The sequence below is a fragment of the Balaenoptera physalus genome (genome assembly GCF_965194825.1).
Source record: "Balaenoptera physalus genome assembly, chromosome: 11".
NCBI lineage: Eukaryota > Metazoa > Chordata > Mammalia > Artiodactyla > Balaenopteridae > Balaenoptera > Balaenoptera physalus.
In genome coordinates, this window is record NC_138896.1 from 54,767,143 (window position 1) to 54,789,346 (window position 22,204).

At 39.5% G+C, this 22,204-nt stretch overlaps 1 protein-coding gene across 7 annotated transcripts in view; it reads left to right on the forward strand.

Annotated features, from left to right (window-relative positions):
• The window catches only part of CMC1 (C-X9-C motif containing 1), a 72,887-nt gene extending 52,344 nt beyond the window's left edge, over positions 1 to 20,543 (forward strand). For all 7 annotated transcript variants that reach the window (XM_082415140.1, XM_082415141.1, XM_082415145.1 and 4 more), the window contains 2 exons: positions 16,687 to 16,777; positions 20,280 to 20,543. In XM_082415140.1, the coding sequence (XP_082271266.1) occupies positions 16,687 to 16,777; positions 20,280 to 20,400 (212 nt within the window). In that variant the 3' untranslated portion in view covers positions 20,401 to 20,543. The remainder of the gene's footprint in view (positions 1 to 16,686; positions 16,778 to 20,279) is intronic.
• The last annotated feature ends 1,661 nt before the right edge of the window (positions 20,544 to 22,204 follow it).

The following is a 22,204-nucleotide window of genomic DNA, read 5'->3' on the forward strand; positions in this document are numbered from 1 at the left end:
TCTCCATCCATCATGGCCTTGCGGGACCGTAGAAAGGCTGAGGTCTGTAGAACAGGAGGTGGGGGAGTTAGTTAATTCCTCTGTTTCTAGGGCTGCGATGCTATTTAGCATTAGTAGGAGACTTCTGCTTTAGTGGTTGTTGAATGAGTGATGGTAGGATTTGAGGGGATTACCACGTGTGCGTATTTACTCTGGAGTTGAAGTGTTCATAAGAGTCTTTCAAGCTGGTGACACAGACCATCAGCCTTCACCAGGAGCCACTATGCAGACATACGTGTTTTGTATTTTGTGTTTCCTGTGCATGGTGTCTTAGAAAACAAAGTTAACTGAGCTACTTAAAATTGTGAGATTTTACATAAAACAGAAATTCTAGCTTTAAAAAAACATGAATCCTCAGATCTGGGATGCTGTTGCCATTCCTGCAAGGCAGACAGTATCTGGAATAAAGCAACAGCTGCCCCTTTAAACGTGGGGCATGTACGCTGGTTTAGTAGTCTTTGTGCTTGCACTGTGATTTTATATACATATGAAATATATTATAAATATACTGTTTGATATTATACATATAGAATACATTATATGTATATAATGTTTATATTAGAAAAATATTTCTCTGAAAATACGCTTCAGTTGTAAGAAAATCCAACTGAGATGTCTGTGTGGTTCAAGAAAAATAGGACAGAGTCTTTCATGAAAGTCAGGAATATTCTTTTGTGTCTGACATGCAGATGGTCCACCTTCCATGCAGCACAGGCAGCCGCAGCCTCAAATTCTACAAGTCTTTGGAGAGTGTCATATCTTAACAGATTTTGGTTTTCATGCCCCTAGTTAGGGTCTATAAGTAACTTGTTTGGCTGTTTCTCATGAGATATGAATTTTGGAAATATAAATTTCCAGGTTAATTTACATAGTTCTTTGGTTCCTCAAATTCTTTCCTATGACATGGTATCTAAGACACGAGAAAAGGTACACCTGAGGTAAGTAATACCTATGAATTATTTAGTACGTAGTAATAACCTATTTTATGAGGTTTAAATATAATAGATAATAAATATATACTTCATATATTTTATATAAAATCTTTCTAATAAAATATTTTACATATTATATATAACATAATGTATATAATGAGCAGTGTTTGACATGCCTTAAGTACTCTAAATCATATTATTTTCAGTTCTAATAAATAGTACATTTAGCTGTGATTTTGCTTTCTTAAATGTATTGTTTAAAATTTGCAATTTTTCTGTCGTTTTCATCTGAATTGTTGAGTTTGCTAACAAACAAAACAATACTTTCTGTTCAGTTGACCCAACAAATGGGCGTTCCTCTTCTCCCGTCTTGGATTTGAAGAGTGTTCAAGAGTGAAAGGGGAGGAGGATCTATCTTGTGTTCTCTTTAGTTGTGTAAGTTACAGATGTGTCAGCCTTTTGTCATTTTAGGATTCACTCATTTTTACCCTGCTCAGTACATCCTGCTTTTTCTAGAAAAGTCATAAAAGTGATCTGGTTGTTTTTAGGTGTGTGCATGCTTTTTGGAGGTGGCTGTCATGGAAAGAGGATGACCTGAAAAGAACTGTTTCTTTTCTTTGCCCACCTTGTAAATATCTGTGCCCGAAACAAGACTCCCCTCTGAGAGCAATCAGTCCGTAATAAAAGCACATTCCTAACTATTTGAGATGATAAATAGTGAAATTTGTTTTAAAGAAGTCAAGTTTACTTTATGTCAATGTTCTCTTTGCCCTGTATAAGATATATTTAATTACTTTATTCCATCTCTGTGTTCAAATTAATCAGATTCTGACTACATATTGGTGCTCAAATTAGAATAATTCTTTAATCAACTGTGTCATCCATGCCATGGTAGACTAGAATAGAAAAGCTACTCTTGGCATATTGAAGACGTGCACATTTTATTTCTATTGTAATTTAAAAGTAAAATCAGAAATATTGATTTCTACTTGACTGGAGGGATGATTTAGTTTGAATATCAGTCTGATCTTAATCAGGTGAGAATTAATTGAGTTGGAGGTATTAGATATTCAGTGATGTTAAGCGAACCATGGTCAATCTAGAGAGAAGCTTTCTTTTGTACTATGTTAGAATTATCAAATAGCTCATGCACCACCATGTTAAATCATCTTTCCATGTTCATCCTCTACCTGCTTGTCTCATTAAATGTACCACTAAATTCATTCTGTACCCAGTCTAATGTTTAAAGTAGCAAGCTAATAAATCACAATTTAATAGAAAATTAAAAGCATAATAATTTTGTCATAAAATGCTATTGTTGTCAGAATTTTCTAATTATATATTTTCTAGTACCTAATTTAAAAAACCAAGTGATAAAACCTCTGCTTTTCAAGTAATACCTGGGACTTAAAAAAAAAAACTTAGCTTTACTCTTTTTTTTTTTTTTAAATATTCAACATTGCAAGAATCAAGTGAGCAATACAGAAAAATTTTAATGTTTATTTCCAGAAATAAAAATAGAGTATGTAGCATTATATTGGTCTACGACATGGCATGGGCTTTTTATTTATTTTAAGAGTGTGATAGCAATATCATAAGTGTTGTGAAAATATAAATGGTGAGATAACACCTCCATAGGACTCGCCCTTAAGTAGTAAAATTGTAAAGTCTTTAAATAAACTGCAGCCAGAACGGAAAGGATGGATTTGCCTTGTTAACTAGGGATACTACACTTATTAAATGCCTAATTAAATTTAGCATCACATGTCTTCTATTCTTTTTTTCCTCTTTAAAACTGAGAATTGGGACCGATTTATTAGCAAGGGAGCACGTGTTATCAGTGTCAGATTTCTTCCATTTTGGCAGTTGGTGTGACTGTGTTAAATTAAAATAAAACCAGCAGTGTGACTTTTGATGGTGTCATTTTACCTTGGACGACTGCTTCACTTGTCATTCGTGGTATGGAAATAGTCAGATCTCTGCAGCTCTGTATTTTGCAGAAAGGAATGACCACATTTGTATTTGAGAACAGTTAGCATCTAATGAAATTAAGCCATCCAGGCAGAAGTATTCGTCGAGTGTGATGAACGGGGTGTTCTTGTTGAGAGAAAGAGGGGTCTCCACCCTGTTGTCGCTAAGCAGCAATTCCGGGAAAAGGGAAAAGGGTTGTTTAAGAAAAAAATCAAGAGATGACCTTTCACTCTGCGCATCAAAGTCAAAGCTCCTTTCTCCCCTCTCCTCTACCCAAAGGTATTACTTTCTTCTCTTTCTTTTGTTTAAATTACATTTTGTAAGGTTGACACATCGACAAACTACCAGAATACAGTAGGAACGTGTTTCTGCAGTTCTCCCCCCAGGCCCCAGGTTTCCTCCTAAGACCACCACCACCACCAGTCTCTTTCATATCCTCCCCCCAACCCGCCGTTCTGTGTTACACAAGCATCTGTCTGTATAGGTGCACATGTGTACACATATGTGTGTGTGTGTCCTTGCTGTTTTCACTTTGAGTCTTGGAGATCATCCCTGATAGTGCACTTTCTTTAGCGGCCAGATAGTGCTTTGTGGTTTAGTATTTCTACTCTGGCTGTTGGTGTGACTTAGATTAAAAGAAAGCTGATAAGTGGCTTTGAATGGTGCCAAATGCTATTTTTTACTAATGTGAAGGTATTTTTTGCCTCAGCTAAGAGAACACAGGATGAGGAATGGCTAGTGATATGCCATTCTTTTAATGATTCTCTGCAAATGATTTTTGTTATGTATTTATTTTCATTAAGAAAGACATAGCCTGGTGTGATGAATTGGGAGATTGGGACTGACATATATACACTTACATGTATAAAATGGATAACTAATAAGAATCTGCTGTATAAAAAAAATAAAATAAAATTCAAAAATTCAAAAAAAAGAAAAAAGAAAGGCATAGCCATAGTAATTTTTATATTTTAGTTGTCTCCTGTGTTTGGATATGAAGAACTTACTGTCTTTTCAAATGCTGTGTCTTAAGGGAAATGCCAAGCTGTTTCAAATCCTTTTTTGGAGCAAATCAAAGGTGTTAGATACATCAGTAAATTTGACAAACCAGCAGACTAGGAAGAGGGTGAGCAGGTTTTGTCAATAATCTGGAAACCACATCCAACAAGGAGGGAGCAGTGTTCACCTTGGCTCTGAGCCAGGAAAAGGAAGCGATAAGAATGCTATTGTCTGTAGTATTTGATGGGAAGGCAGCAGCAGGAGACTTAACTCTAGTTTTCCAGGCTATAAATCCCCCCCTCCATGCACACACACACCCCAATGAAACTGGCTACCTTGTGAGATAAGGAGTTTTCTGTCCCCACAGTGTTTACACAGTGAGATGATTAGAAAGGACTTTCTGAATTGAGGAAGGGTTTACGGTTTCTAAGTCCTTCCTCCTCTGGCCATTTCCACCCCAGAAGTCTAGAACAAGGTCCTTTCCTGGACCCTCCATGAGTGGTGGTGAATGGTCCCCATTGACCCATGCTTATCCCCAGAATAGTCTGTAAAGCCACCTCCTAGAATGGGAAAGTACAACAGGCTGGTTTACTGCTTGCATTACTTGCGTTACTTACAGCATTGATACTGCTGCTGTGTAATCCTGCTTCTTATTAGGGGATGGCAAGGAAGCCCGGAAGCCTCCATGTTCAGAAAGGGGCTGGCTTCCTTGTTGGTTGCTCTGATGGGTGTGTGTATTCATGAATAGGTCTTCTAACTTTGGAGGCTGGGGGGCGGGCAAAGAGGGAACATGTAGCAAAAATGTATGGTGTAAACCAGACTCATTCACTTAATTTCTCTTGCTTTGTCACTTTCTAAATCCTCCCCCTCTGTCATTGTTAATAATACTCATGGATTTTCCTATCTGGGGAGACTGAAAGCCTTTCTCACGTGCAGTTTTTTTTAGGAGTTGGGGTGATTTGGTGCTTTCCTTGGGCACACTAGGCTGTGCTAACGTCTACCTTTCCAATTCTGATAGCACTTAGAATCCCAAGCACAGAATTTAGCATTTCATTGTCTACTGTTTGGAGAAGCCACTTTCTAATGTGTAAAATCCTTATTTTAAATATTTAAATATGTTTTATTTGAAATATTTAAATGTTTTATTTTATATATTTAAAAGTTTTGTTTTAAATATTTAAAAGTTTTATTTTAAATATTTAAATATCTTTTATAGGCATTCTGGAAAAGGAGGTGTGGAGCCAGAGGGTGAGGTATCTGGTGTTATTTTATTTTAGGTGATTGCTCAGGAGTAAGAAATCAGAGCCATAAGCTGTAGCTTTATTTTTTTCCCTGTGGTGGTGACTGGAGGGGCTGAGCCATCCCCACTCACTTCCCGGTCCCAGTTGTGACCTCATGTGAGGTGACTGGTGGGGCTTACAGCTCTCCTGTGACCCTGGGGATTTCTGCTGGGTGTGGAGGATTTTCCTGTGTTCTGATTGTGGAAAGGAGTAAGTGGGATTCCATAGTCGTTACAAGTATTTTTCAGGAATTAAAGAGGCCAGTCCTTGTCACACTGTGTGTCTTGGAAATGTGTGATGTCACCTATTCAAAGCTCAGGTTTCCTTGTCTGGTAAATGAAGATAATAATAGTGCTTATCTGTTATTTGTAAAAATTCACGTGAGCTAATAAACATAAAGTACTTGTGTCTGGTGTATAATAAATACTCAGTGGCCATTATTATTTTGATTTTATTGCTATTACTATTAACATCTTTAAATACCTTGCAAGAAAAAATCATGAAATCACATAGGAAAATGGAAAAACAAAAAAAGGCCACCTGAAATAGTTTATTCTAATGGAGATATAGACCCGGCTCAGCATTAATGTATTATTGCCCTTTGTTCTCCATAAACAGAGATCATCTCTGTTCCAAGTGCTACATACTAAGGGCTCCTGGTCGGAATCACATTTTATTCCCATTGAACTTCCCTTCCAGTAAATGGAGATAAAGAATCTGAGCGGCTCATCACCAGCTGCCTGTCTGCAACTCACCTGAAGTACAGGGAACTAAACATGTCCAGGACTGTCTTGTTCAAAATGGCAGCCACTGTGCACATGTCACTTTAATTAACTTAATTAAAAAGAAAAATTCAGTTCCTCAGTTGCATCAGCCACATTTCAAGTGCTCAGTAGTCCCCTGTGGCTAGTGGCCACACTATTGGAAAGTGCAGAGAACATTTGCATCATCGCAGGAAGTTTTACTGGACCATAGAAATATAACGTGAACTATATTTATAATTTTAAACTTATAGTAGCCTCATTTTTTAAATGTGACATTAATTTTAAAAGGTAAAAGTAATTTTAATATTTAATCTATATAGTAAATAAATATTATCTACCTAACATGCAATCAATATAAAAACTATGAACAAGATAGTTTATGTTACTTTGTCCATCCTAAGCTCCCACAATCCAGTATCTTTTACACCAACAGAACGCCAAAATTAGGAGTAGGCACATTTCAAACCTTGCTTGGTAGCCACGTGTGCAGGGTTTAGAGGGTTACAAACCCAAGTTTACCCAGTGAAGACACAACTGTTTGGTATTATTGAATTGCTTTGTGCATCTATCACTATATTATAAACACATTGAAGTTAGGGACCCTATTTTGTATTGAATGAACACCTGATTAAAGAAATAACTGTCCTGGAAGTAAAAGTTGGAAATAAAAGCTATGTTTAATGCATCAGTGATAAGGAGCAATGATTTTTATTTGTTCTAATCCTCTCTCTGACCTTATGTGAATCAAAGATATTTCTGGACAGCAGAATTTCATAAAATGTTAACATAAAAACCAATAGGTGATTTTCACTCCTCATCTTAGCATTCAACAATAATGACCATGCCTTCTTTAACCCAAACTGTCCCAGAAAAGATAGTCATTTGTGGATACCTTTTATTTATTTATTTTTATATTTAAAAATCATATTCAAAAAAATTTGCAGAAGAACAAAGGGAGAGTGACCTTAGAAATTTTAATAATAATTAAACATAGCAAGTCCCAGTTTTTATTCTGTGTTTCCCTGTTATGAAAGTTTTATACTTGAAATTCATATTCATAAAACTCGAAGTTTTATATACAGTGTGTTTGAATGAAACTAACTATTCATTGTGGACCTGGAACACACCTATCTTGTCAGTATTGCTCCAGATTCCAGCACACCTCCAGTCAGTCCCCCTGCACCAGCAATCCTGGTTCTTATGCTTGCATCCATAAAATATGACGTTTTTGAAAACTTTGATGGCTACTGATTTTTTTTGATGAGAGGATAGTCATGTTTTTTGCTCCATAATTTCAAAAATTTTTAGTTTTTTGACTTATACGTCCCATAAATACTATTTCCTTCTAGTCATCTTTGTTTATAAGCCAGCCTTAGGCATTTGGGTCACATACACTTCAGCATAAAAGATGGGAGAGTACACTGCCGTGTGTCCCTAGCACGTGGGATGTACATGTTCTTGTTACAGGACGCCACGTGCATGAGACGTCCCTCTTGTCAAATGACTGATGGGGTGAGTATGCCATATTTCCTTTTTGTCCTTCAAAGTATGTTATTTACTCATCAGGTCCTGATTTTGAGAAAGTTCACCTGGGATACTGTCATCTGAAGATACTAGTCTGTGGTTGTGTTTATAGATCCGTTTCACCACCGTCATCAGAGTCTGGAGTGCTGCTTTCAGTTCTTCGCATTCATCTTCTGATTCATCTAATACGTGGGAATCATCTTTTTGTCAGTTTTCTTTCTTCTACTACAGGCAGTGTATTAGTTTACTATCACTGCTGTAACAAATTATAAACATTTAGTAACCTAAAACAGCACAGATTTGTTACATTACAGTCTGTAGTTCAGAAGTGTGACACAGGTCTTCCTGGGTTAACATCAAGATGTTGGCAGAGGGACTTACCTGGTTGTCCAGTGGTGAAGAATCTGCCTTCCAATGCAGGAGACGCAGGTTCGATCCCTAGTCAGGGAAATAAGATCCCACATGCCGTGGTGCAACTAAGCCTGCGCCACACAACTACTGAGCTCATGCGCCTCAACTAGAGAGCCCATGTGCTGCCAACTGCAGAGCTCACGCGGCCTGGAGCCTGCGTACCACAACTAGAGAAGAGAAAACCCACACGCCACAACTAGAGAGAAGCCCGAGCGCCATGATGAAGAGCCCACACACCACAGCTAAGACCCGATGCAGCCAAAAAAATAAAAAGTAAAATAAAATTAAATAAATAAATAAATAAAATATTAAAGAAAAGATGTTGGCAGAGCTGCATTCCCTTCTGGAGGCTCTATGGGAACCTCCATTTCTTTGCCTTTTTCAGTTTCTAGAGGCCTGTTTTAGCTCGAGCTGCTCTAACAAAAATAACATAAATGGATGACTCATGAACAACAAAACTTCATTTCTCACAGCTTTAGAGGCTGGAAGTCCTAGATTAGGGTGCCAGCACAGTTGGGTTCCTCTTCTGGGCTGCAGACCTTTGTGTCCTCACATGGTGGAGAGCAGAGAGCAAGCCAGCTCTCCCTTGACTCTTACCAGGACATTAACCCCATTTATGAGGACACCACCCTCCTGACCGTATCTCATCCTAACTACCTCCCAAAGGCCCCACCTCCTAATATCATCATGTGACAGGGTAGTGGGGGCACAGTGGGGTTTCAGCACATGGATTTTGTGGGGACACCAACATTCAGTCTGTTACAAGGCACCCAGTTTTTTGACTGGCGTTCCTCTTTTTCCATCGTTAACAGCCAACAGGATAACCTCCCTCTGACCCTACCTCCATCATCACGTCTCTTTCTCTTCATCTGTGCCTCCCTCTTCAACTTTCCAGGACCCTTGTGATTACTTGGGCCCCACCCGGATAATCCAGGATAATCTCCTTATTTGAAGGTCAGCTGCTTAGTAACCTTAATTCCCCTTTGCCATGTAACCTAACATATTCACAGGTTCCAGGGATTAGGATTTGGGCATTTTGGGGGGCTATTCTATCTAACATAATCAGAAAGTGAAAAAAAATCTCAAATCTCAACTGTGTTCAAGGAAAGCAAAAACCAAAAGACTACTTTTATGTATTCATGAATGATGGTGTAATACATCAAGCAGTACAATAAGAAAACTGATAAAATAATGGTTTATTTCACTGTGGCATCATTTTTCTAGGTGATTCCATCATTTTGTTTTCATATTATTTTAGCCTTTTTTAGCATAGTTGGGAATAATTGCTGAGTCATGATGAAATAAGTTCTAGGATAATATAGTAAAATGTTTCATTAAGATCATTAAGAGTCTATATTGTGTCTTAGCCTTATACAAAGATGCAATGAACCTATATAATTGCAAGATAGAAATGAGTTTTATTGTATTGTAAAATATGTCTGTTTTCTGTGGTTTTTTGGAAGGCCTCTAAGAAAAAATGAAAATCATGAAATATCTTTAAAATATTGGTTAGAGCTACTCATGAAAGAAACTCAGAAATTAAAATTGGGTCCAGTGGACCCTGATCTCTCTACAGAGGGTCAGTGTCTTGGTTCCCTTGCCTTCTGTGATGCCCCAAGGTCCTTTTGTCTTCCAGTCTCCTCTCTTTCTCTGCTGGACCCTTAAATATTGACAGCCCAGTGGTTACCCAGGGCCTCTTTACTTTTCATTATTTTTAATAAGTTACTACTGTCAAAACAGTGTCTTCCAACTTGCCTCAGCCCCGTAGAGCTGAGTGCTTTCTGGAGAGTCTACTTGGATATTTCAAAGGTCCCCCAGCTGGATGTGTCTGAAACTCGGCCTCATCTGTTCCCCGTCTCCCTCCACGGGCTGCAGCCAAAACAGAACAGTGTCATATGTGTTTCTTTTCTGGTGTTTTTGAGTCATCAGACTGCGCCGTCTGCTCCCAGTGAGAAGTGTAGGCCAGCGGTCCCCAACCTTTTTGGCACCAGGGACCGGTTTCGTGGAAGACGATTTTTCCACGGGCTGGTGGGGATGTGATGGTTCAGGCGGTAATGCGAGCGATGGGGAGCAGCAGATGAAGCTTCGCTCGCCCGCCCGCTGCTCGCCCGCTGCTCACCTCCTGCTGTGAGGCCCAGGCACGGCCCCGGGGGTTGCGGACCCCTGGTGTAGGCATTATCCCTGACTCCTTGCCTGTTACCCCCTGAACTGATGCTTCTACTCCTCTGCCTTTTACCCCCTTGCCATCTCTTGCTCGGATTATTGTACTCACATCTTAACCAGTTTCCCTGTTATTCCCACTCCTGCCTCCCTGCCAGCTCTTCTGGTTCTCTGCAGAAGAAAATCTGATGGTGCCATTCCACTGTGTAAAACCCTTCTAAGGATTTCCATTCCCCTTAGGACAGAGCCTAAACACTGAGCACTGCCTGCTGGTCACAGTGGTACATGCCTGTCCTCCTCCACCTCCCGTCCACCAATTGGCTCAGTGTAGATCATAGCTTACAAGGATGGTAAGCCCCTCTTGGATGGGTTTGGAGTCCCAATTCTGTGCTTCCACAGCACCCTCCCTGCCTTCCCCTGTCTGAGTGGGTACCACACTCGTCCAATAGCACTTTTTAATTGTCTGTCCTCCTCAGGGACTGTTGGTTCCCTCTGTCTTGTTCAGCATGGAAACCACACAACCTAGCATAGTGCTGGGTGTGTAGTAAGTACTTGGAAAATGTTTGTTGAATGAATGAATGAATGATATTTTATGAGCCTATGGGATAAGTACTGAAAGAATATTTGAAAAAATTTAAAATTTTAATTTATTGAATCGGTTAATAACTGTGAAAGCCTGAATTAACTCATTGGATAGTGCCTGGGATGTAATAAGTACAATGTTAGCTATTATTGTTGTTACTATTATGAGGCCGGAATGTAAATGACTTTTTTCTTTTTCATTCTACTCTGATAATTTAAGAAAAAAATAAATGATTTGGGATTAACATATATACACTACTATATTTAGGTAACCAACAAGGACCTGTATAGCTACTGTGTAGCACAGGGAACTCTACTCAGTACTCTGTAATAACCTGTATGGGAAAAGAATCTGAAAAAGAATGAATACATGTATATGTATAACTGATTTACTTTGCTGTACACCTGAAACTAACACAACATTGTAAATCAACTATATTCCAATATAAAATAAAAAACGAAGAAAAAAAATAAATGAAATATTTGCAGTTGGATCTCTTCTTAAACATTAAGGTGATGGCATGATTTGGTGATTTCCCATCTGCAGTATTTTCGATTTACCTTTGGAAACGGAAACATTTTGAAGGTGTGAGTACAGTGAAGAAACCAGTGTTTCAGTGAATGTGTCTCATAAAAGATGAGGTGGCTTCTGCGTGTTATGTTTTCCATTGAAGGGTTAGTTTTATGGATCTCTTGAAAAATTGTCTATAGAATTTTGTTGTTGTTATAATGTTTGCTGGCAGATACTCACTAATACACTTTTTGCAACTAAATTGAATTTGTGCTAAGTAGCTTCCCACCCAGTCTAGAATTATTTATAATATTTGGCTTTTTTGTAGGTTGGATTGGATTGAATTCTTTCCAGAAGCCATACTACTGGTATCATGGACTCAAAGGTTATGAAGAGAATATATAGTTTCATTACTAAATTTTATAAACAAATGTATTCATAAAGTCAGAGCTGTTTACAAACTATTTCCCATGAACTTCATGAAATACTGTTGATTATATAGATAATGTGCTTTGTGGCCTGTGGCCATGGCTGCCCTCGCTGAGCAGCCATTAGGAGGGAGAGGACACATGCCTCGGTTCAGGTCTTCACCCCTGCATGAGACGCTGGTGAGCTCAGCACCCAGGGCCCTCTGCCCCCACAGCTTGAGGAGGCTCTGCACACAGGCCTTCACTTAGAAGATAGCTTCTCCTGGGAAAATTAGCTTTAGATTTCAATTTCTATTATAAATCTAAAACTCACAGACACCTTTGTCTGAAGTGAAATCTTAAGAAAAGTTGACACCTACCTAGACTCTCCCCAAATTGTATCATTTAAAAACCTCTTCTGATTCAGTAACTGGTCAACAGATCATTTATACATTGTATCAGGTACATCTCTGTTTTTATTATCTAGCTCATTATAAGGAAGCCGTTTTATGCTTAAGATTTCCAGTTGTAGAGTTGATGATATGTTTTGAATTTAGGGTGATTTAAAAATCTGCCTACTACATTTCTTTAATAAGCAAGACCTCCTAAATGTCTTTCCTTTAGATTAAATTGATGTTCCAGATTTAAAAGTGAAACCATCAAGATGGTGGTGTAGTCATGGAAATATTACACAGAGCTTATATGTTAACATTCTAAATTACGTTGGTACCCAAATAGACCTCTGCTTTTTGTAATGCTGGAAACAAAATAGGTACTCTATAAGTACTTTACTGATTGAGGAAATAAAAGTACTAGAAAGTTAGAAGTAAGTGCTATGTCTAAAGATGGTTGTGTAAAAATTCATAAGCTCGGGATTTTTTAGAAAATATGTTAGTGGAATCATAAAAGGAGTGGTTCTGGTCAGAGATATGAAACATTGGAATTACTTCTTTTAATCTTGTATGTTTTTAAATTGTCATTTCTCATTGAATGCTTTAGTTCTACCTGTATGACTGCATTTGCAAAACAATACGTTGCTTGAAACTGACTAAATGAAAAGTGTGGAAGGTAAGTGTTTCTGCTCCCACACACAGCCTTGCCCTTCATCCTTGGCTTAATCAGGAAACCTTATTATTGGCGGTTATTTAAATATTAAAATACATTCAAAAGTTCCATAAATTAAATGTGTGAAAAGCAATGAATTCCAAACCATTTCTTTCTCTTACTGCTTTTATATGGAGGTTCCGCAAGTTCTTTCTTATATAAACTGGAAATTATATAGACTTCTTGTACTTAATTACAGTATGATTATTTTGCCCATTATCCTAGACTAATAGAAGACTTTCTCTCTTTCCGTTTTCCCTAGCTTCACTTGATCCAAATTTTATCATGCCCACAGAATATTTTTACCCAATAGTTTATTTATTAAGTGGTTTCTTTCAGAGAAATGAGTGTTTACAGAAGAAGGATAGAATTTCATGTTCCTGATATTTTGAAGAAAGAAGTCTTGAATGCTATCTTTAAGCACATTTCTTTAAAGTTTGGAATAACTTTTAATCATCTCTCTCACTGTTTATTGATATTTATTTGCATTACCTTAAGATATACGTAAGTGAATGAAAGTTCATTTTCATAGTCTTTAATGGTGAATAATTTATTTATATACAGGTATACAAGCTCTTTAACACTTAATATTGAGAGACAGAAGCGATTTAAATTGGGCTTGTTTTAGAATACCATCCTAGGAATCTGGCAACATCACTGTTATATGAATGTTTGCTAATGTGGTTTGAAAGAAGGATCCTCATTAAAATCTTGTTGCTAAACAAGTGACAGAAACCTTACAAACAGCTTGAGGCTTCAGGCCAGTCACAGTTACTCCTGAAGAGATCTGGACAAGTGTGAAAATACAGAGACTGTGCCTTTATTGTAATCAGAACACATAAATGCTATCTGGAGTCAATTCCCTACTTGAGGACGTTTTTAGTCATATTAGGGAAAACAAATCTTAACATAATTCAATGCCTAAGCCTTCTGTTGTGAATTTGTCAAGTGTAAAAGTATTGGGTGTGTTAAATTCAGAAAGTGTACTTTTGGTAATAGCCCTTGTATTCATGTTTTCCTGCAAGGGACTGGGGTTTGGTCAACTAGCATATGGTCATGAGGTAAAGTTCATGATGCTCATGACCTTTCTGAAGATGATATTTGAGTGCGCTGATTGATCCAGGTCTCTGAGTGATGGTGAGGCTGCGAAAAGTCAGCCCACGGTTTGTCACCACCGTCTAACATTTAGTCACTTCTGGATTAACTATGTTCACATTCCTTTTGAGGGTTGCTCCTGTCTTAGTTCTTATTTAGGATCATAACCCTTGCCTCTAGAAAGGCAGGTCTTAACATCAGGCTGTACGAAGAGCAGTTAACATGTATGGATGCTAATGGCTTTCCAGAGTGGAAGTTAGTGGACTTTTCAATAACCTTGTGGCCCCCCCATCAGGACCTCTGATGAGAACGAGCTGATTGTAAGTCTGCTCTGCCTTTTTGAGTCATAGGGGATCCTCATCAAAGGACACAGGAAGTCCCCTTGCTCTGATTTGGCCCACGTGCCCAGCTCATCAGTGAAGAGACGACAAGAACATTTGTAGTTGAGTGAAAAAGATGCCTGATTCGGTTTAGGACTCAGTGAACAGTGGCAGTTCTGAGGCTGGTCAACAGCAAGCTGAAGGAGCCCATGCTCTGAGCTGGAGCATCCCTGCCCCGCTGTGTGTGACCAGACACGCACACCGTTTGAAGTGAGGTCCTCTCCCACATCAGCTGTCCTCGCTCCCATCGCCCCTCATCCTGCAGACTGTGCAGTGGACTTGGACGTCCGTGCCATAGGCCTCTTGGTCTGGCACAGCCCCTCGAAGGAGTTTCTTGTGCATTTACAAATCTCAATCATTTTCAGTTTGCTTGTGGTTTAAAACCACTTTTGTTACACATTTTGTGTCTTCATGGAGGCTCCTGAAATTACCTGCTTGCTTTAAGATGATTATAAATTTTATTTCTTAGTAGCTGAAAGGGTAATACCGAGCTCAAGAAAAGAGGAGAATCCTGATAATTTTGTACTAAAAGAGTTATAAAAGCTATTCTCCAGCTTCTCTGTGAGGATGATGTCATATTTTAAGGTCTGACATGGACATGGTTGGTTACAGACTGGAGGCGGCCGGGGCTGGGACTAGAGCCCCCAGTGGGTAGGAGAAGGACCAGAAGAGTTCAGGAGAGTCGCTGGCCAAAGCAGGGGAACCCCGCACACTGTCCTAAGGAAGGGCTGAGGATGGACCTGGTCGGACCCAAAGCAGACCCAGTAGCGAAGCAGGGGGCCCCGCTGCGGCTGGCCTCTGGCACCTGGGTTTTCTGGGTTGGTGGTCCTGAGAAGGCAGGATGCCAAGGGCCCAGTACAATTTAAAAGGGAAACTACCAGAATGGAAATGTGATAGAAAGCCGTTTGGATTTTCTGGAGCATTTCAGAGTTGACTCAGGAATGGAATGGGAGCCCTATTATCAGAAGTGAAGGACCATGGCAGGTTGTCTGAAAGAAAGAGGGTAACTTGATGCCATCGGAAGACACACAGAAACTGGCCCCCAGAGGCCTGTGTCTGGACACAACTCCCCTTTTACTCTTCCTATTCATTTCTTCTAGAATATACTCTTTTTTTTTTTTAATTGAAGTATAGTCGGTTTACAATGTGTTAATTTCTGCTGTACAGCAAAGTGATTCAGTTATACATATATATACATTCTTTTTTTAATATTCTTTTCCATTATGGTTTATCACAGGATTTTGAATATAGTTCTCTGTGTTATACAGTAGAACCTTGTTGTTCATCCATAGAATATACTCTTTTTCTCTATAGGGAGACCTTGGAGATGCTGCAGGTTTGGTTCCAGACCACTACAATACAGTAAATATCACAATAGAGCGAGTCACACAAATTCTTTGGTCTCCTGGTGCATTTAAAAGTTATGCTCACACTATATTAAAGTGTGCAATAGCCTTATGTCCAAAAAAAGAACGTACATGCCTTAACTAAACAATACTTTATTGCTAAAAAATGATAACCATCATTTGAGCCTTCAGCGAGTCGTAATCTTTTTGCTGATGGAGGATCTGGCTTTGATGTTGGTGGCTGCTGACTGATCAGGGTGGGGTTGCTGAAGGTTGGGGTGAATTTCTTAAAATAAGACAACAATGAAGTTTGTCGCATCGAAGGACTCTTCCTTTCATGAATGATTTCTCTGTAGCCTGCAGTGCTGTGTGATAGCATTTTGCCCACAGTAGAACTGCTTTCAAAACTGGAGTTAGTCCACTCAAACCCTGCCGCTGCCTTATCAACTAAGTTTATATAATATTCTAAGTCCTGTGTTGTCATTTCAACAAGTTTTATAGCATCTTCACCAGGAGTAGATTCCAGCTCAAGACCACTGTCTTTGCTCGTCCATAAGAAGAGACTTCCCCTCTGTTCAAGTTTTATCAGGAGATGCAGCAATTCAGTCCCATCTTCAGGCTCCACTTCCAATTCCAGTTCTCTCACTATCTTCTCTGTGTTGGCAGTTACAATAGTAACATCAAAGATCACTGATCACAGGTCACCATAACAATTATATTAATACTGAAAAAGTTTGAAATATTTCAAGAATTATCAAAATATGACACAGAGACGTGAAGTGAGCAAATGCTGTTGGAAAAATGGTGCCAATAGACTTGCTCGAAGGAGTGTTGCCACAAACCTTCAATTTGTAAAAAAACACAGTGTCTGCACAGTAGTAAAATGCAGTACAGTGAAGTATGTCTGAATTAGAAATCCTACTTAATCTCTACATTCTGCGTGCCTCTGTGAAGCCACCTCACTCTTCACCTCATAGGTCTCCTCACCCCCCTTTCAAATCTACAGAGTAAAGGACTTCTATTCTGCCTTTTATTCATGTACACGTCTTTTGTGGAGCATGTCCTGTGTGCCAAGCACAGTCTAGGTAATAGATGTTAAATGAGTGAATATTTTAGAGCTGTTAACAATTATAGTGATGTAATTACAAGTCATTTTTTTTCTTCCAAATTTTTAATTTCAGATTTCACTAAATGTTGCAAGGACTCTGGAATCCTTATGGTAGTAAAATGCCGCAAAGAAAATTCTGCATTGAAAGAATGTCTAACTGCTTAGTAAGTAGTTACCTCAGCGTTTGTGCTCCTGTGTATATGTGTGTGTGTAGTATGTGTAGTAGGTAAGAGTATGTTATTTAACTCATTACATGTAATATATTCTTTACTTCTCCCCAACAAATTTGTCATATAGTTGGCTGAGTCCAAAATTTTAATTTGTTAAAGATTCTTCTAAGAAAAACGATACAACATATTTATGAAGGGTCTTTTCAAGTTTTGTGTGTTTGTCAGCATTTTATCTGATTAAAATACATGATTTTTCATGTGATTTAATAAATTCCTTTTTATGAACAGAAAATAGAATATATTATAGATGGGTTTGTGTTTATCTCTTCTAATGAAAAGGTACTTTTGCCAGCCTTGGAATCTTTTGGACTAATGTAATTTAACTTCTAGGAGAGTTGCAATAAATCAAATGAAGGCTACAAAGGTAAATTTAGATTTTTTTTTTAAAGTTAATTTATTTATTTATTTATTTGTGGCTGTGTTGGGTCTTCGTTTCTGTGCGAGGGCTTTCTCTAGTTGCGGCGAGCGGGGGCCACTCTTTATCGCGGTGCCCGGGCCTCTCACTATCGCGGCCTCTCTTGTTGCGGAGCACAGGCTCCAGACGCGCAGGCTCAGTAATTGTGGCTCACGGGCCCAGTTGCTCCGCGGCATGTGGGATCTTCCCACACCAGGGCTCGAACCCGTGTCCCCTGCATTGGCAGGCGGACTCTCAACCACTGCACCACCAGGGAAGCCCTAAATTTAGATTTTTGAAGTTAAATTACCTTGAAAAATAATTCTTAAATATCATGTTCACTGATATTCTCTTGTAGTTCCTTGAATCTTAAAGTAAAAATATGCAGAGGTCTTTGAATGCATCTGCTTTCTGCTCATCTCCCCACGTTTTATCACCCACATTATTGACAGGCAGTGTTGTGGATACAGTGCTTTAGTGAGTAGGGAGTTGGTAGTTGTCCGTGAGATCTTAGTTTTGGTGAACGCTTACTTCCTTCTGTACTCTGCTCCCCTAGCCTGTGAAGCATCTATGTCAGGATGGTTTGATACTTCTTAGGCAATTACATAAAAAGTGGTGATTATCTGAATCTTAAATTGTTTTCTTTTTTGATAACAAATAATGTACACATGAATTTATAGACTCTTTTAGAATACTGAATCTCCACATTTATAGATGAGGAAACATACTCCAAGTCTGCATGTCTTTTCTCAAGTCAATAAACAATTCTAATAGCTGCTCTTTTTTATGAGCCCAGACCTGCACTAAGTGTTTAACTGTGGAGAAGTAAGAGTTCTGGTCCCTAGAGCTCCCAAGAGATGTTGAATGAATAGATGAACCTCTTTCACATTTGTGTGACTGAATTTGTTAAATTCCCTTTTGTACATTAATTAAAGGATTTTGACACCTCGGTTTCAGTCATCATATCATAGGGACTCATTATTCTTAGTTGGGACAGGACAGCACTGGAGCCAGGAGCAGGGACCGTGGGGAAGGCAGCGGGCTGGTGTCTCCTGGGTCCCCTGGGGCGTAGCTCCCCCTGCAACCCATGCAGGGTCCTGTCAGGTGGGGTGATTATTCCTCACGTGGAAACACGTCACCCCAGCGCTGGCACATAGGAGATACTATGTACTCAGTAATTGTTAGCTCTTTTTAAAAGTTTGTGTTATTTGTTAGCTTTTGTTATCTGGATATTAATCATTGGCATATCCTGCCATCTCTCGCCCCCTAGAGATGGAGGAGAAGATAACAGGTCCCAGTCCATCCTGGGGGGCAGGGGGAGGCTGTGCCTGCTTAGAAGAGAGGGGAGCGAACCAAGAGGAGTGACTGACATTTGTGGGAAAGAAATGAGAGCTATTAGGAAGAATTCTACTTGACCTCAAGTCTGTCTCAACATACTCTAAGAAATACTGCTTTTTTTGTCTTTGCTTAAGTGGGGGCTCTGCTTTACTTACTGTCGACATTCCATGGGTGGAACCACTACCCTCTCTCATCTCCGCCTGGTGACACCCTGAAACAGTTTTGTGTTCTATTATTTCTCCCTGTCTCTTCTCACTCATCCCTCAATAAACTGCAGTCTGGCTTCGGCCCTCACTCCCCTGGAACTGCTTTTCCCGGAGGTTCCGGTGAGTGTCTTTTCCATCTTTTCTCTGATACTTGACCCCTCTCTGGAAACCTCTGGAAGTCCCTTCCATCTGGCTTCCCTCTTTATGCTCTTTCCTGTCTCCTCAGCATCTCTACCTATTTCTTCTCCACCTTTTCTTCCTTAACGTCTTCCTTAAAGCTGGTTCCCCAGGTTCTCTTCTCCGTTTTAAATCTGAGAAAGCTCAGTTTGCACCTGTGGAATTCAGCTGCTTCCTATGGGTCATGGCATTTCTCCACTTCCCTCTGCCGGTCCAAAACCGAACTGAGCTCCTTTGACTCCTGCCTCGTGTCTTTGTGAATTCTAGTTGTCTCGGATCTAGAATCTTCCTGGTCTCCTAACTGTTGATTTCATCTCAATCTCCCCCAGATCCACTTCATCCTTTTCATCAGAACTGTGCTTCCTTTGGCTTAGGTCCTCCTCATTTCTTGTCTGGATTATTGTAATAGCTTATTTATTGGACCCTCTTGCTGCCCACCTTTAGCCTATCTGCCACATGCTGTCAGATTCATCTAAGGCAGTGGTCCCCAACCTTTTTGGCACGAGGGACCAGTTTCGTGGAAGACAGTTTTTCCACGGTGGGGGCGGGGAGGGGATGGTTCAGGCGGTAATGCGAGCAGTGGGGAGCAGCAGATGAAGCTTTGCTCCTTGCCCGTCGCTCACCTCCTGCTGTGCAGCCCAGTTCCTAACAAGCCACGGACCGGTAGCGGTCCGTGGCCCAGGGGTTGGGGGCCCCCGATCTAAGGCACAGAACTGATCTTACAGTTGCTTTGTGAATAGTGCCCGTTCAGGGTAGATTTGACTTCCCAGTGGGGCATGAATGGATCGCCATGATTTGGCCCTCCCCATTCCAGCATCTCAGGCCCTTTCTCCTGCACATGATCTGCTATGGTGGTACTAATCTACTTGTACTTCTTCATGCATCACAGTTTTTCCTCATCTATGGGATTTTCCACATGTGCCTTCTATGTGGGTTTCTGTTGGTCCTTCAAAATGCAACTCAAACGTCTCCCCCTGACAGCTCCCCTTTCTCCACTCTGCCCCATGTTTCAGGCTACAACTGCTGTAGTACTTTGTGTACATAATTGTGATGCAGTCTTGTCTGCTCTCATGGGTCCCTGAGGATGGGTGCTCTGACTTCCCATTGTCCTATCCTGGGACATTGCTATTCAAAAAAGAACCATTAGGTCTTTTTTTTTCTTTAATTTGGTAGCCTAATATTTACAATGAATTTATGACCATTACTAAAAACCTGCTTCTAAAGATTGTGCCTGATGAACCGGATGTCTGAATTTATTGTTAAAGTAAGCTTATGTGCTTGCAAAGTGATTCACTTTAAAAGATTTTCATTTTCTTTCTAGCTATCATGATCCAACCTTTTATGAAGAATGCAAAATGGAATACCTGAAGGAAAGGGAAGAATTCAGAAAAACTGGAATTCCTACCAAGAAAAGGCTGCAGAAGCTTCCCACAAGCATGTAGGCAAATATTCAAATGATACTCAGTAATGCCAATGTTCATGGAAATCACAGTCACCTGAAATGATGGACTCAAAGAAGTGTTTGCTTTATCCTTAATTATGGAAATAATTTTATCTGAAATAAAGATTTTTTTTAAACTTCAAAGTTGAGTTTATTGAATGGGATAGGAGTAAGTGGGGAATTGGAGCATGGTTTACCTGGGCATAATGGGTTTATCCTTAATTATGGAAATAATTTTATCTGAAATAAAGATTTTTTTTTAAACTTCAAAGTTGAGTTTATTGAATGGCATAGGAATAAGTAGGGAAATGGGACATGGTTTGCCTGGGTCGTAATGGGGTTTTTCATATAGAGAACAGCTATAGTTCTCTAACAGTGATCCGATTTTTAGGTTTCCACATGAATCTTACTCATCAATCTATAGACTAATCATGGGGCCAGAAGTAACTAAAGGAAAGCAGGAATGGACAGCCTTCAAAGGAGTTAATAACTTGGCAGTATAGCAGGATGGTCATGAGCCTGGCTCCACCACTGAGGATTAACTGAGTAGGTAAGTAGAGTATGTAGGACAGAGTCTTGGACGTGGTAAGTGCACTTTAATGGTTATTAGTAGAAGTAAAGGCTTATTTGGAAACAGATGAGGAGATAAGTGCTTATACATGAATTAGTTTTACTTACATCTTTAATAGAAAATTTCCTAAAATGTAGTGGCATTCTTTGACCTGTTAATTCTGCTACTGAAAATATTTTAATCTTTTTAAAAGTCGTCTTTATAAGGATGAATGACCATTTTGTAACATAGTAGTGGTTTCAGGAACTAGTGTAAAAAATTTCTGTCCCGACGTAATAATTTGATCCCAGGTTGAGCTTTTATATTAAAAGTTGCTCTTTTTTTCCTATGAGCTGTTAACTCTTCACCATAGCCATTGCAACTAGTTTCCAGGTAAGTAAAATTTATATGTATTTACATAGTTTTTATTAAAATCACAAATAGAAATTCCTGCCTACTAGGACAAGATTTAACTTAGGCCCCAATCCCATGAAATAGATCTGAGATCAAGTTAAAAGTAAATAGGACCCTAAAGAACCATGTGATGTTCAGGTTCCACACTTTGCTCTTGACTAGACCACTCAAAGGAACTACTTGACTCTTACTTGAAACCCAGAGAGACCACATTTTCCAGGCATACAGATCAAAAGGAGGGAGACAACAGGAGCAGACAAGCAAAGCAGATACAGCCACAGAGACCACACGGCATGGGGGTAAACAAGTCCACGCTCCTCTGGGGGCCTTTCCATATTGGTGCATTTCCTAGAGCACAGGAATTAGTTTGTTTTTAATGACTTAAGAAAGAGCAAAATGGTTACTTTAAAAAGCTACTAAAAATATACTTGTGGTTATTTTATAATTTTAATTAGAATTAGAGGGGCCAGGTTCATTTTTATGTGGAAAATTCATCTATGTAGATGTCGCTTCCCCACAGGTGCTAGACAGACTAGGTTATAGAGTATAAAAATGTCCACTGCATGCATGGTACTCTGGGGAATCCGTCCCCGTGTGTCACTCGGCTCTTCCTCTGGCTGGCACCCCTGCACCTCTGCTGACACTCTCCTGTCCAGTGACAGGCCACAGATCTTCTACCCGTACGATCTGCCTTCTCCAGACAGCACTTCTGCATGAGACCATGACTGTTTTCACAGGATTCAGTCCTTCAGTGCTTGAAGCCTGAACTCTCCCCTCTACTTTGGTTCTTGTGTTCCACAGAGGTACATCCCTGCTCTACTTACGAATTAGGTTCCATTTT